This window comes from Pteropus vampyrus, unplaced genomic scaffold, assembly GCF_000151845.1.
Source record: "Pteropus vampyrus isolate Shadow unplaced genomic scaffold, Pvam_2.0 Scaffold239, whole genome shotgun sequence".
NCBI classification, from domain to species: Eukaryota; Metazoa; Chordata; class Mammalia; order Chiroptera; family Pteropodidae; genus Pteropus; species Pteropus vampyrus.
The window spans coordinates 64338-77598 of NW_011889020.1; the positions used below are offsets into that span (position 1 = coordinate 64338).

At 62.3% G+C, this 13261-nt stretch overlaps 1 protein-coding gene and 1 long non-coding RNA gene across 10 annotated transcripts in view; one reads left to right on the forward strand and one right to left on the reverse strand.

Annotated features, from left to right (window-relative positions):
- The window catches only part of OSBPL2 (oxysterol binding protein like 2), a 26613-nt gene extending 18999 nt beyond the window's left edge, over window positions 1-7614 (forward strand). For both annotated transcript variants that reach the window (XM_011374046.2, XM_011374047.2), the window contains exons 9-14: window positions 1023-1112; window positions 2626-2749; window positions 4038-4166; window positions 5440-5563; window positions 6243-6333; window positions 6953-7614. In XM_011374046.2, coding sequence (XP_011372348.1) covers window positions 1023-1112; window positions 2626-2749; window positions 4038-4166; window positions 5440-5563; window positions 6243-6333; window positions 6953-7055 — 661 coding nt within the window. In that variant the 3' untranslated portion in view covers window positions 7056-7614. The remainder of the gene's footprint in view (window positions 1-1022; window positions 1113-2625; window positions 2750-4037; window positions 4167-5439; window positions 5564-6242; window positions 6334-6952) is intronic.
- LOC105301410 lies at window positions 7514-13255 on the reverse strand. 8 transcript variants are annotated; one of them, XR_896726.2, is made up of 4 exons: window positions 12965-13255; window positions 11765-12036; window positions 10648-11406; window positions 7514-10513 (listed from the first exon to the last, which is right to left on the reverse strand). It is a non-coding gene; the product is annotated as an uncharacterized LOC105301410 (long non-coding RNA). The 8 variants fall into 8 exon arrangements; XR_002776019.1 differs by having other exon boundaries at window positions 7514-11406; window positions 12969-13255; XR_896725.2 differs by having other exon boundaries at window positions 7514-11403.
- Between the last annotated feature and the right edge of the window lie 6 nt (window positions 13256-13261).

Genomic DNA, 13261 nt, shown 5'->3' on the forward strand with positions numbered 1-13261 from the left:
GCCCTCTGTCCAGCTTCACCGGACGCACCCTCCTGCCCTGTCACCCTCACGCTCGTGAACTGGCCTTGACGTTCAACTAGAAAGCTTTGCCGATGCTACGAAGGAAAAAACTAAATTTCAAGCGCACGCTGAATGAGGAGCCACGCCGTCCTCCGCAGCCCTCAGGCCGTCACGGAGCAGCTCCGGCCCGCTGCGCCTGGGTCACAGTATCCGTCTCGCTGGCTCTGACTGCTCGTTTTCTGGCCCCCGTGACAGACACAGCGAGGCATACACCTGGACCAACCCCACCTGCTGCGTGCACAACGTGATCATCGGGAAGCTGTGGATAGAGCAGTACGGGACGGTGGAGATTTTAAACCACAGGTAATGGTGCCCGACCGTCACGTGACAGACTGGGCAGCAGAGACAACCGAGGGCCGTGCACAAGTGCTGGCTTCGAACCCCGGGACGTGTTCTCCCTCCACTCCGAGTGCAGCCCTGGGCGGGGCAGGTCCCTCGTGCCCCCTGCCCCAGCTTCCAGACGGGCGGCCCCCGGCCTCGCGCTGGCGCAACCGGATCTGGTCCGCTTTGGGTCACCATTCGTGTTCTGTATTGGCATTTGGTTTTAGTCACAATTGTCAACTTATTTTGAAGCTTTAAACGACAGTAAAGAATGGTGTGGATTCCCAGGTAAAAATGTGGTGACCGTCAATCACTGTCTGCTGTCCAGTCTGTCCTTCCCGCTCCTGGAAGTTCACAGCCTTATTGAGATATTACTTACTTATCATAAAATCCACCCATTTAAAGCGGGCCTTTAAGCGGTTTGTACTAAATTTACTGAATTGTGCAACCATTTCCATCACCCTGGAAAGTCCCCCTGCCTGTGGGCAGTCACTCCCCGATGTCACGCCCTGATGTCACCCTGCGGTGCCGCCGCAGCCTGCACACCGTGCTCTGTCTCCGCCTCCGTCTCTCCCCCGGCCCCACAGGCCTTTCCTGGACGTCTCTCCCACGATCCAGTCCCGTGTTTCTCTTTCCCACAGAACTGGAGATAAGTGCGTGCTTCACTTCAAGCCGTGCGGGCTGTTTGGGAAAGAGCTGCACAGAGTGGAGGGCCACATCCAGGACAAGAAGTAGGTCCGCGGACGGGGCGGGTCCCGCTGCCCCCCGGACCCGCGTGCAGAAGCTTCACCAGCGTCGTCTGTGCACAGCGCACAGAGTCACAGCTCCTTTTATGCCTCACTTTAGTTTTGAAAAACACTTGTTATTGAGCATAAAGTAGAAACAGGACATGTCTTCAGGGCGCCTGGGGCCCATCGCACGCTCTCCCGGGGGAAAGGCCAGGGTCTGTCTGTCTCCAGCACTGCAGCGGTCACGCCGCGGGCTTTCAGAAACCCTGGACCTGAGCGTGGCCGCGTGTCCTGCACCCACCGTGTCCCTCACGTGTTGTCAGCACAGCTCAGCTACGAGCATCGTGCTCGTGTGACCCGTTCATTCCAGCCCGTAAGTTAGGGCTGGACAGGCTGATGGCCAGTAGCGTCCTCACATAGGGACACGAGACTCCTTCCAGCCCCTAAAATCTGTACATTATCAATTAGAAGCGAGTTCCCAACATAAAGCAGCAGGCGCTTCCGCTCCGCCCCCTGCGTCGGGCTCCAGAACCAGCCTGGAGAGCGCCTGGGCACCTCAGGCTGCCCACATGGCCCGCTGACCGAGTTAGGGCTCGGAGCCACCTTACAGGACCGCAGTCCCAGTCGTGAGCAGCCTCTCCCTGGTTGAGTTGCCCCGGAGAGACCGCGGTCAGCGTAGGCAGTGCCCTCGAGGCCACGCCTGCCTGCCTGCCCGCCCTCAGGGAGCACGTACGGACCCTCTTCTCATTCGCTGTTTTCCACCCCAAATTTGAGGGAGCTCTTCCCTAGCATGAGGCCTCTTGGAGACAGAGCGTGTCCGCCAAGCTGTCTCTCCTGAGTGAGGACTGGCTGTGCTTCCCCGCCAGTTCCCACCGCCGGCCTTCCAGGGTGAGCCTCTGAGACGCCGTGTGTGCCCAGGGCGTCCCCAGGAGTGTGCGGCCAGCTGTGTGCCCTCCCCCTAGGAAGACGCAAACAGAAAGAAAAATTCTGACACTGTGGCCTCGCTGCCTCAGAACCTGCAGGGAGCTTGGCCAGTCCGGAAGGTCTCGGAGTTCTGGTTGGCCGACGAGGAGAGCAGGCGGGCGCCGACGGGCGTCCTGTGCGCGGGCGTGAGGGGAGAGCCCGTGACGTCGGCTGACACGAGAAGGCCCGTGTGCCCTTCTAGGGGACGGGCCACGTGTGTGTGAACACCCCACGGGCATGCGGGGTTTTACGTTAGAATGTGGGGACGTGCCTCTGCCCTTCCTGTCCGCACAGCCCTGTCCCCCGCCTGCGGGCTGTGGCCTTCATTTTCTCTAACGCTTTGGTATGTGAGGAGGGTGACTGGTTTGTCTCAAGGGCACGAGTAGAGACCCCACGATGCAAATTTCCTTCCTTGCGTTTATGTCCAGAGATGCCGTAAGGTTTACAGCACGACAAGCCAGGACGGAGCGCGTTCCACAGTCAGAACTGAGGGGTGGTGCGTTCGGTCCCTGGTGTGTACCCGCTGTGACCTTGGTTCTGACCCTCGATGCAGCAGGAGGAAGCTGTCCATCATCTACGGGAAGTGGACGGAGGGCCTGTGGGGCATCGACCCGGTGGCATACGAGTCCTTCAGGAAGCAGGAACGGAGGGGTGAGCTCCCGAGACAGTCACAGCCGGTAAGGCGCTGCTCCGCGTGCTCGTGTCCGGCCGGGGAAGCGGCCCCGTGTCCCCTCGCGTGGGCGCGGCGTGCCTTCAGGGCCTGGGACAGGCAGACGCAGGGACCGTGCCTATCCGTGCAGCCGCCCGTCCGGGGTGCTGGGCTGGCAGTGGCGTCGGTCTGCATTCCGACTGCAGAGGCTCCTGTGCTGACTGCCAGGCATAGCGTGTCCTGTGTCACAGCGTCTGTCCCCCAAGCCTGGCTGTCGGGGCGCCTCCGCTTCCTCCTAGAAACCCTGTGTTCCGGAGACTCCTTCAGCCTCCCGTCCCCCGCACCGCGCTGGCTTAGACCTGATAGAACAGCTAGCGAGTGTTGCGTCTGCGTCGTCCGTTCTGAGAGGCAGGAAGTGCAGCCGGCAGCCGGCGAGTTGTGACTGGGCCGCGCCTCCCCCACAGGGAAAACCCCAGACACCAAAACACCGCCCCAGAGGACACCCGAAAAGCGCGGGCACAAGAGAGGGCACATTTTTCCGGATAACGAGCCGGACCCGAGGCGTGCGTGTTTTTATCGTGCTGTCCCGGGCGCTGTCCGACACCCCCAGCAACGCCCGTGCTGAGAAGCAGTGTGGTTCCAGCTGGGCACGGGGCAGCCCCGGCGTGCCCAGCCCGCTCGGCATGGCCCTGCCGTCCTGGGCGGCCCAGCGAGGGGCTCGTCCTTCTCCAGCTCTGGTGCCGACCGCGTGACCGCAGCCTGCAGGGAGGCCCCGGCTGTGTTTGTCGCGTGTCGGTGCCGCGGCCTCACGCTGCGTGGGTGACCACGCTCCTCCTCCTCCAGGCCCCCTTCCTCAATTTGGAAGTAGGTGCAGCTGCTGCATCTGAGATGTGGCCTCGGGGGCGTCTCGTCCAGCAGTGTGGCCAAGCGGTCGCAAACACAGACCCTCCGTGGCCGCGGGCCACACGCGCGGAGGCCCCGTGTCCCTGAGTGCTCCGTTAGAGTCCCCTTTGCCGGGGACGGACATGCCGTGTTAGGTAGTGTTGCCCTCTGGCTGCCGTCGGCCTCAGGCCCATGTCATCTGGGCCATCGGCTGCTGCCCTGTGCCCTGTCTGTGGGGCCCGGCACGGGAGCCCAGCAGAGTCGCCACTGCGGAAGCCGGAGCCAGGCTGCTGCCTGAGATGCAGGACAGACAGGCCACAGGCCGGGCATGGTGGCCTGTCCTGCGTTGGAGGGCGTCCCGCTCGGGGCTGGCAGCTTGTCCGGAAGGGGGTCCGGGCCCGCGTCTGCGCCCACATGGCTGCCGTGTGTTTCAGGACAGCAGTGCCGAGAGAGCTGACAGCGACGTGGCCGACGCCGAGCCCGAGGTCCAGGAGACCGTGCAGGTCATCCCCGGCAGCCAGCTGCTCTGGAGGGTCAACGCCCGGCCCCCCAACTCCGCCCAGGTCAGTGCTCCCCACGGCTGCCCCCCGTGCCCGGCCCCTCATCCACTGTCCCGCCGTCACCTGGTCAGGCATGAACTTCCGAGGGCTTCTGTCCCCCCCAGAGTGACACCCAGCCTCAGCCGCGGCCCGGCCTTCCGGCAGCATGGGCAGTGCTGCCCACGGGGACCATGGTGATGTGTTGGCACGTGGCCGGCACGTGTGTCTGTGCACGTGTAATGTCACAGCTGCTGGGGCTGCCCCAGGTAGAGGTGGCCCCGGGACACACGTGTGCCTTCTGAGGTCACACCACCTGCACCTTACGAAAGGGGTCTCCAGACCGGATAGGGGAGAGTGCTCTGCTGACGTGTCAATTTAGATGCTTAAAGGCATTTTGATATTTATTTTAGAAAATTAAACTTACAATCTGTATGACATGTAATGAATTTATATTGCAAATGATGATGTATGCTGCGGAAGATTGTCTATATGATAAACATAACATCATGCGAATACGGAGCCATCATAAGTTACACTTCACTTTGCTATCGATCGTAAACTGATGGTGTTTCTACACGGCACACTCAGAGAGCGTGTTATAAATTCTCTGCTGTGTCACCGCGTAGTTTGAGTAGAGCGGAGCTTGCAGATCAACCGCTCGCTCACCTCCTCGGCGTGACCCTGTGCAGCGCCGTGACCCCAGCAGAGTGGCACAGCGCCGCGTGTTGGGACGAGGTTGTGTGTCGCAGGGGGTCCCTGTTAACGTGGCTCCGTCCTCTGCCCTCTGGCTCTGTGAGTGCTGACAGGCCCCCTGCCTGCCGGGTGCTGGCGGGGCCTGGTCACTGGGGCGGAGCCACGGCAGGGCAGGTCACACCTGTGACCTTGTGTGCGTGAGGAGGTGCAGGGCCTACAGGTGCTGGCAGGGGTGGTGGGTAGGGCCATGGGGGTGTAGGGATGGCGCCCACTCCACCCCTCCCTGGGGGGACCGGGCAGGCCTCTCTGGCCGCCTGTGGAGATGGACCATGAGGGTGGGGACAGGGGAACAGCTAGGAGACATGGCCTCCTGGACGTGTAGCACATCTTCAGTTAGCCCCAGGGACGCTGGGGAGACAGCTGTGCGTGGGGGCGGTCAACGAGAGGGTGCAGGCCCGGGCAGGTGGGTCTCAGGCCGGGCGGAGCCCTTGTCCTGGTGTCTGGCGGGAGTGCCCAGGGAGGGCGTCACCGGATGGGCCCGGGCAGGGTGCGCGTGCTGGAGAGCCCACCGCGGTGCTGATGGGTCCCTGTGCCCGCTCCGCAGATGTATAACTTCACCAGCTTCACCGTCAGCCTCAACGAGCTGCAGACGGGCATGGAGAAGATCCTGGCTCCCACTGACTGCCGCCTGCGCCCCGACATCCGCGGCATGGAGGACGGCAACATGGGTGCGCACCGGGCCCCGGGGACAGCAGGGGCGGGCCCGCCAACCGCCTGCCCCCGAGCACGGAGCGCCCCGTCTGTGCCGAGGGCTTGTGGGACTGTCTAGGGCGTCGCAGGCCAGCCCTTCTGTAGACGCAGTGACGTCACGCTCCCCGCGGCGTGAATGGGACAGCCATGTCCCGAGGCTTCTGTCGGGGTCAGCGGGGCGCGTTGCTCGTTAGATGTCCCCGTGGCCGACTCGTGGGGCCACTGCTGCACGTGTCGCCGGTCGGCCGCCGTGGGGAGGCGCTGCCGTGTGGGGCGCGGGGAGGTGTCGCCGTGGTGGCCAGCCCGCCTCACTCACGCACTGCCCTGGGTCAGGTCAGCAACAGTCCGGTGGCGCCGGGCTGCTGCGGGCGCGTTCCCGTGGTGTCGTAGCAGGGAGCTGCCGTGGACGGTGCCGACAGGCGGTGCTGCGGGGCGGGGGGTGCAGCGGCCGACCCTGCAGGTCTGGGGATGCGGCCAGCTTCGCGGGGGGCACGGCTCCCGTGGGTGACACACGCTGGGGGCTGCTGCGGACAGGCCCGAGCTCTGGTGACGGGCTTGGCTTTCCAGCAGTCCCCCCTGCGTGGTTCCCAGCAGAGAGGGACTAGGGGCCTCGCCGTCCGCCCCGGCCCCTTACCCAGCTCTGTGTGCCCGCCCTAGACCTGGCCAGCCAGGAGAAGGAGCGGCTGGAGGAGAAGCAGAGGGAGGCCCGGAGGGAGCGCGCCAGGGAGGGGGCCGAGTGGCAGACCAGGTGAGGCCCGTGCGCGAGGGGACACGGGGGCCCCGCGCCCCCCGGGGCAGTGGGGAGGGCCCCTTTGTTGTCCCCACGTTCTGAAGCAGATGCTCCTCTGACCGCACGCTGAGGCCGCAGGCACTGGGTGCTGGTTGGGAGCCGGTGGCAGTGACTGAATTGGCTTCTCCGACGGGTCGGGGGCCACCATGACCTCCGGCACACGCATGCACCGCCCATGGTGTCTCCCTGCTCTCCTGCTGACACACAGACCTGGCCTGCTCGAGGGGAGGGAGGGGCACTATGACGGTCCCACCTTGAGAGGCTCGGGGTGGCTTAAGGTCCTGTGACCCTCGTGACGGCCCAGGCGTCTTCTGTGAAACCCTTGAGGTTTTGTTGGGAAGTGACATCGGGACGTTTGTAGGGGAGAGCGTCCGAAGTGGAGGGAGGCCCTGCGCTGCACTTAAAATGCACGTTGGAGCCACATGGGCCTGCCAGAGGGACGTTGTCCAGGACCATGGCCCGTCCCTCCACGGCCCGTCCCTCCACGGCCCGTCCCTCCTCGGCCGGTCCCTCCTCGGCCGGTCCCTCCTCGGCCTGTCCCTCCTCGGCCGGTCCCTGAGCCTCCTCCGTGTTGCAGGTGGTTTCGCCAGGGCAGGAACCCGCACACCGGGACCCCCGACTGGCTGTACGCAGGGGGCTACTTCGAGCGGGATTTCTCAGGCTGCCCGGACATCTACTGAGGCCTGGCGTGGCCCCGGGGCCCGGACCCTCAAGGCTGGGCTCCGTCCGACCAAGCACCCCAGCCAAGGACTCAATCCTAATGGACTCAGGCTGCCAAACACCGGCCACTGCTGTGGTCCCTTCATAGAGCCGCCTCGGGGCCGCCACGCCTGCAGCCAGGCCTGAGAAGGGGGCTCGTCATGTGCTTCTGTGCGACAACAATTAGCCGGGGCTGCTTCAGCCGACCGCAGCCTCCGCATACCACTTAGAACCAAAGGACGCGACAGGAAGGGGCCGCACGCCTCCTTGGATGGGGTGTCAGGGGTTTCTGAAAGTGCGTTAAATCTGGACCAATAACAGGAAAGGATGGATCTGGAAAACAACCCTGCAAAGAGCTTTCTGCGGGCCACGGATTGCTTTTTAAATTATGGTGACACGTAAGCGAAGCTTTTCAAAGCATCAGACTGAATGAAATGAATAGTTGTCAGATTCTGTATTTTTATCAGTCTCCAATAATGTAAAGATTACTTTTAAAATATTTAAGTTAAAACTACTCCAATAGAATTTGCCGAAGAGCAAGGTGTGCATCAATCACCAGATGTATGCTGTCCAGAAGGGAAGCATCACCGTGACAACCCAGGGCGGCCGGGAGCACTGGGATTGCTGACCGGAAGCCCCTGGCCTGCCCCAACCCTGAAGGGAGCCCTGGTTCTGGCCACGTCCACTCCCAACCCCCAGGGCCCAGCCCATGTCACAGAGTGAGTCATTTCTTAAAACGATGAGCCTGTGCCACAGTGCCTGTGTGTCTCTGTTGTCTAGCGTGCATGTTTAAAGGACAGGCGTGCGGGGCCGGGTCTGCTGACGAGCACACGGCAGCCGGCTAACAAAGCAGGCGCGCGTCCACGTAGGCGTCCGTCCCGATCAGGTGACCGTTTCCCTGCTGTGGGAACATCCACGCTCTGGATTCTGGGACCGCTCTGTGCACCAGACGCAATGCTGCGCACAGGCTCGCAGGCTAAGCGCACGTGCACGCGACACAGGCACCACCATGCACACGTGTACGCACACGCATGGGCTCACCGGGGCACAGGCAACGCTGGCACACGGGCACACGGGCACACGCATGCACCGGCATGTGCACACACAAGCACACGCACATGCAGTTGTGTGGATTCCCAGCGAGAGGGTGTCCTCGCTGTGTGGCCAGGCTTCAAAATCACATTTGTAACTAAAAGATTTAAAAGTGCAGACGTGCTCTGACGGCTCGACTCTGCAGCTGTGGAGGCCACGGGGTCGCAGCCACCCTGACGCTCGGAGCGGGGCTTCTGGGGGGCCCGGGCCAGACAGGCGGCCTGCGTGCCTGGCCGAGGCTGCATTCCGTGGCCACCCATGCGCCACCAGGCCACGTTGGAGGCCCAGCTCCAAGACGCTAGGACGGCAGGGCAGTTTGTCACGTCCGATGGGTCACCCCTCTGTCGCTGCCTCCAGTGACCAGTGGCAGGGTCTGCGCATCTACGTCCTCCCCTGAGGTCAGGCCCGGGTCCCATGGTGCCCAGCCGGGGAGTCGAAGGAGACGCAGGATGCCGGGGCCGCGGGCCGTGTGTGCAACGCGTTCGGCCCGCGGGGAAAGGGACAGCCTTCTCGTGGGCCACTGTGTGACTGTGGCCTTGGCATGTGCCCAGAACCTCGTTTGGGCCGCTCCTTAGGGCCGGGGCTCCGCTGCGTGCCTGTCCATCCGGTGCCACGTCTCTGAGTCGCCGGAGAGCCGGCCGCAAACAGCCGACGTCTCGGAGTGTGTTTCATGGAAAATGAGGATTGACGTGGTGGGGACACTGGTGCTGGTGGGGACACTGGTGCTGACTGGATTTAAGCGCCCGTGTCAGGGACGGGCGACGTGTGTGGGTCGGGGGGCTGGTGCGGGTCTGCCCCAGGAGCCGTGCCACCCTCCCGGCGAGGTCAAGGGTCGGGGCGTCACCAGCACCGTGGGCTTCTTGCCCGGGCATGACCCCACTCACGAGAAGGTCACAGAGAAGCAGGCGTCGGTCCCTCTTGAGAGTCACAGCATTTGTCGCTCTGGGCTGCAGCAAGCGCAGCCTCCGAATCCTGCTAGTCTACATCGGGGTGGGCTTCCCGGGGCTTCCCCGTAGGCACACGCCCGTAGCGGCAAAGTGCCGTGTGAGGCTGCGTCACGCCCCCCCCCCACACACAGGATGGAAGTGGCCCAGGAAGGGCCCCCCTGAGCAGTGTCACGATTGTCCTGGCCACTCTCTCAGACTGTCCCCAAAGCTCGTGCTGCTGGTGCTTGGTGGACGGTCAGCCTGAAAATCGGCCAGACACACGACCGGTGCTGGGAGACGCCTGCCAGGGGCTGGGCCACCCCGGAGGGGCCCAGAGCAGCCCTGCGACCTCGGGTGGCCCGGCCCACGCGTCCTGACGGGCCCGGAGCTGTCCACTGGGACGTGCCGCCTGCCCACTGCGGCCTTGTCGGACCACAAGGTCGGGGAGTTGGAACAGGATACGACCCACGCCACCAGGAGGCCCCCGTGAGCCGCAGCCGTCGCAGCCCCGCAGGAAGCCTCCCTCAGGACTCCACTCTTTAGGACGAGTGCTCCCAGCGGGTGGGGATCTCTGAGGGCCACGTGCACACGAGGGACCGTGACAGGAAGACAGCCGAGAGTGAGAACGAGCTCCGAAGAGTGGACGCGCCAGCGGCCCTGGGCTCGGCCGTGGAGGGCGGCGGGCCCCGCGTGGACCGGGGGCCCGGGGCGGGGCCGAGTGGGGACAGGGCTCTTCCTAGTCTCGGCTGCTCCCGTGTCAGCGTTCAGACTTCCAAACATCTTCCGAAGGCCGTTCCTCGTCCCGAGCGGGGTGCGCAGGCCGGGCCCCCGGTGAGAGCGTGCGGCCAGGCATAGTCCGCGTGAGCCTGGCCGGGACCCCTGTCTCCTGCGTGCGTGGTGAGGGGCGTGCACAGTGGACGCAGCCTTTCCAAGTCGCTGGAGTGAGCTTAGTGGCCATCAGTCCTTCACTGGACACACTGCTTCTCTGTCCTGGGTCACGTGTTCTGTGCAGAGGGTGACGACACGCGGACGTGGGTCCTCCCTCCACCGCTGGGCATGCATATGGCTGGTCCCCACCACTGTTCACCCTACTGTACACAGATACGTCAGGCAACAAAGCACATCCGTGACGGGCTCACGTCACCATACGTGACAGCTGTCAGTGCCCACCTGTGGAAACAGCACCTAACAGCCCAGCCACGTGTGGCGTGTTTTTGAGGACTGGTACAAGTCTGTGGAGACAAACGTTAAGCCCCAGCTCTGAATAAAGATTCTTTAAAAATGCTTGTCGTCCACATTTTTGTGCCGAGCGGTTTGCACCTGGCGTCTCGGAAAGGCTGCGGGTCAGCTGTGGCCGAGCGGGGGTTTGGACCGTGTGTTCTTTGGTGTTGGCCCAGCAAACGGACTGTTCCAGAACACGGCTGCTCACAGCGGGGAAGGCACTGGAAATACTGGTCACATCTCGGGGGGAGGCATCGTGGATACTTGTGACGTCTCTGGGGAAGGCACTGGGGGTACTTGTGACGTCTCGGGGGTAGGTGTCAGGGGTACTTACAGACAAGGGGTCCGGGAGCTCTGATTGACCATCCTCCTCTGGGAGATCAAAGCCCATTGCTGGAAGTGACGAAATGCCCAGAACACAGCGTTAGTTTAACAGACTCGAGGGTCCCTGCCGTCTGACCTCTGTCCCGGGTGCCTGGCAGCTGTGCACTTTCCAGGGGGATGAGCTGGGTGGAGACAGTCGCCCGACAGCCGTGGTGGCCCCGGGCAGAGGGACGGGTGGTCCCCAGGGTTCGAACACTGTCAGGGTACTCCAGTACACAGACGTGGGCCGCCACATCCGATGATGGGGCCACATGGGGCCACAGAGCCTCCGCCATGCCAGAGCCCGGGCATGGTGTCTGGGCACCTAAACCCCACGACCGCCACCCAGGCCTGAGGGGGACGGAGGGGAGAGCAGGACGGTGGTCTTGCCTAAGGTTTCACAGCAGGAAAGTCGGGGAAGCAGAGTTCGCGCCCGACGTGAGGCGAAGCTCCCCATTGTCCGCAGTGGACGAATTCATACCACCTGGTAACTGCTGCCGCGTCAGCCCGTGTGGTCACACGGCCAGGTGCCAGAGCTGTCTTTTCAACAAATGGTGCTGGGAGCACTGGGTGTCCACGTGCAGAAGAATGAAGCTGACCCTGACCTCACACCGGATACGAAGACTAACTCAAAGCGGATCAAAGACCTAAACGCGAGACCTAAAACTGTAAGACTCTTAGAAGAAAACACAGGGCGCAAACTTCACGACACTGGACTTGGCAGTGACTTCTTGGAAATAACACCAAAGGTACAGGCAGCAAAAAAAAAAAAAAAAAAGACAAATTAGACTTGTGAAAATTAAGTTTTATATCAGACACTATGATTAGAGTAAAAAGACACGCCACAGAATGGGAGAAAATATTGCAAATCGTGTACCTGATAAAGGGCTAATATCTAGGCTCTATGAAAAACTCCTAAAACTTACTGCTCGGCTTCTGTCTGAACCTGAAATCGCTCTGAAAAAGGAACTATTATTAAAGAAAGAAAAAGACAACAAAACAGCAGAAACCACCTGCCAAAACACTGGCTGGAGCGGCCGTGCCCCGCCCTGGGTCTCGTCAGGCTGTCTCCCGTGCGGCCATCTAACCTGCATTTCCCTCCTGAGTGACAGTGCCTGCACTGTGCATGCCACGCCCTCTTTGGGGGACTGTCCCAGCGCCTGAGGACGCCCGCCATCTGCACGGCCTGCCTTTCACCTGCGGGCAGCCAGGCTGGGGAACGGCTGCGGGGTGCGCGTTCTGCTGGGGCGGGTGGCCAGCGGGCTCAGTCACACAGCCCGTGGGTGGGAGCGGGGTGCTGGTGGCCATGACGCCTGTGTCCTTGGAGCTTGTTTCCCCATTAGACGTTTCGCGGAATGTCCTGCAAGCGTATAAAGCTTTATTTTTTTTTTCGAGCCATCCTAGGACACAGGCGCCCCGGCTTGAGGAGAGGACATTCTCCATCACGAGCCCCTCTGAGGTCGCTGGAAGGGAAGCGCTGACCTCGGTTCTGTAAAGTTGGTTTCCCATGGCCTCTGGTGGCAACTTTCTAACTTTTCATGTCTTTAAACAAGTGACACCTGCCTGCCGGCCCCCCACAGGGAAGCCTACTGGGTTTTCCCATTGTTTCTGGTTTCACAGAGCAGGGCAGTGTCATTGGCCAGGCTGTGGTGACCACGTGACGACTCACCGCAGTGCTCAGGAATGATCCAGGACCCCCCAGCCCACAAAGCTTCGGTGTATGTGGATTTTATCCAGGTTTTATCTATCATAATTTCCCATGTTAGAGGGTAAAGTGAAACTTGAAAATATTTAATTAAAAATTAACAAACCCATCAGTAGCATAAATGACATTTTAAGTGAAAAATAGCTATATTTTCAACAACAAGTATTTGTGAGGCTTTGGATCACGCCACGGCGGGTACCGGAGCGGAAGAGCAAGGCCGCGGGGCTCAGCATGAATGACGTCTTAGAAACAAGAGGAATAAAAAATACTTTCTACTTTTATGCTTTTAATAAAAAGGCTAAAAACGCATTTTACGTGTAGGTACGCAGATAGCGAGTCCTGGGGCGGCACGCGGTGGACGCAGGACTCAAGGTGGCCTTGCCTTCGAGAGGGCAGTAGCCAGCTCGGGGTTGGGGGGACACAGGGCGCCAGGCTCCGAGGGGCGCTGAGGTCAGCGCAGGCACAGAGAAGGGAGTGGGAGCGCGTCCTCGTCCCCTCCTGGGCGCCTGCAGCCGGCCCCAGGGGAGGACAGCTGCCCTCGCTGTCGCGGCCCCGCACATCAGCCTCGGGGACGTCCACGCACCGACCGGGAGGCCGGGAGACGGGGCTGCCACGTCAGCATTGTTGTCAGGCGGGGCTGGGGGACCCCGAGCGGGACCACTGCCCAAGCCCCGCATTGTGCGCCGCACGCGCCTCCACGAGGCCCCGCTGGTCCTGCGGCCGCCGCGGTCCACGCACCGAGTATCCCGGAGGGACGCGAAACCAGCCCAGATACCCCTTCCCCTGACCCCGTGACTGTTTCCCCTACGTCTCGGGACCTGAGACGCCGCCTCGCGCCCCGCGGGTTTCCCTGCCCGCCGGCGCCGTCGCGGGGTCTAAC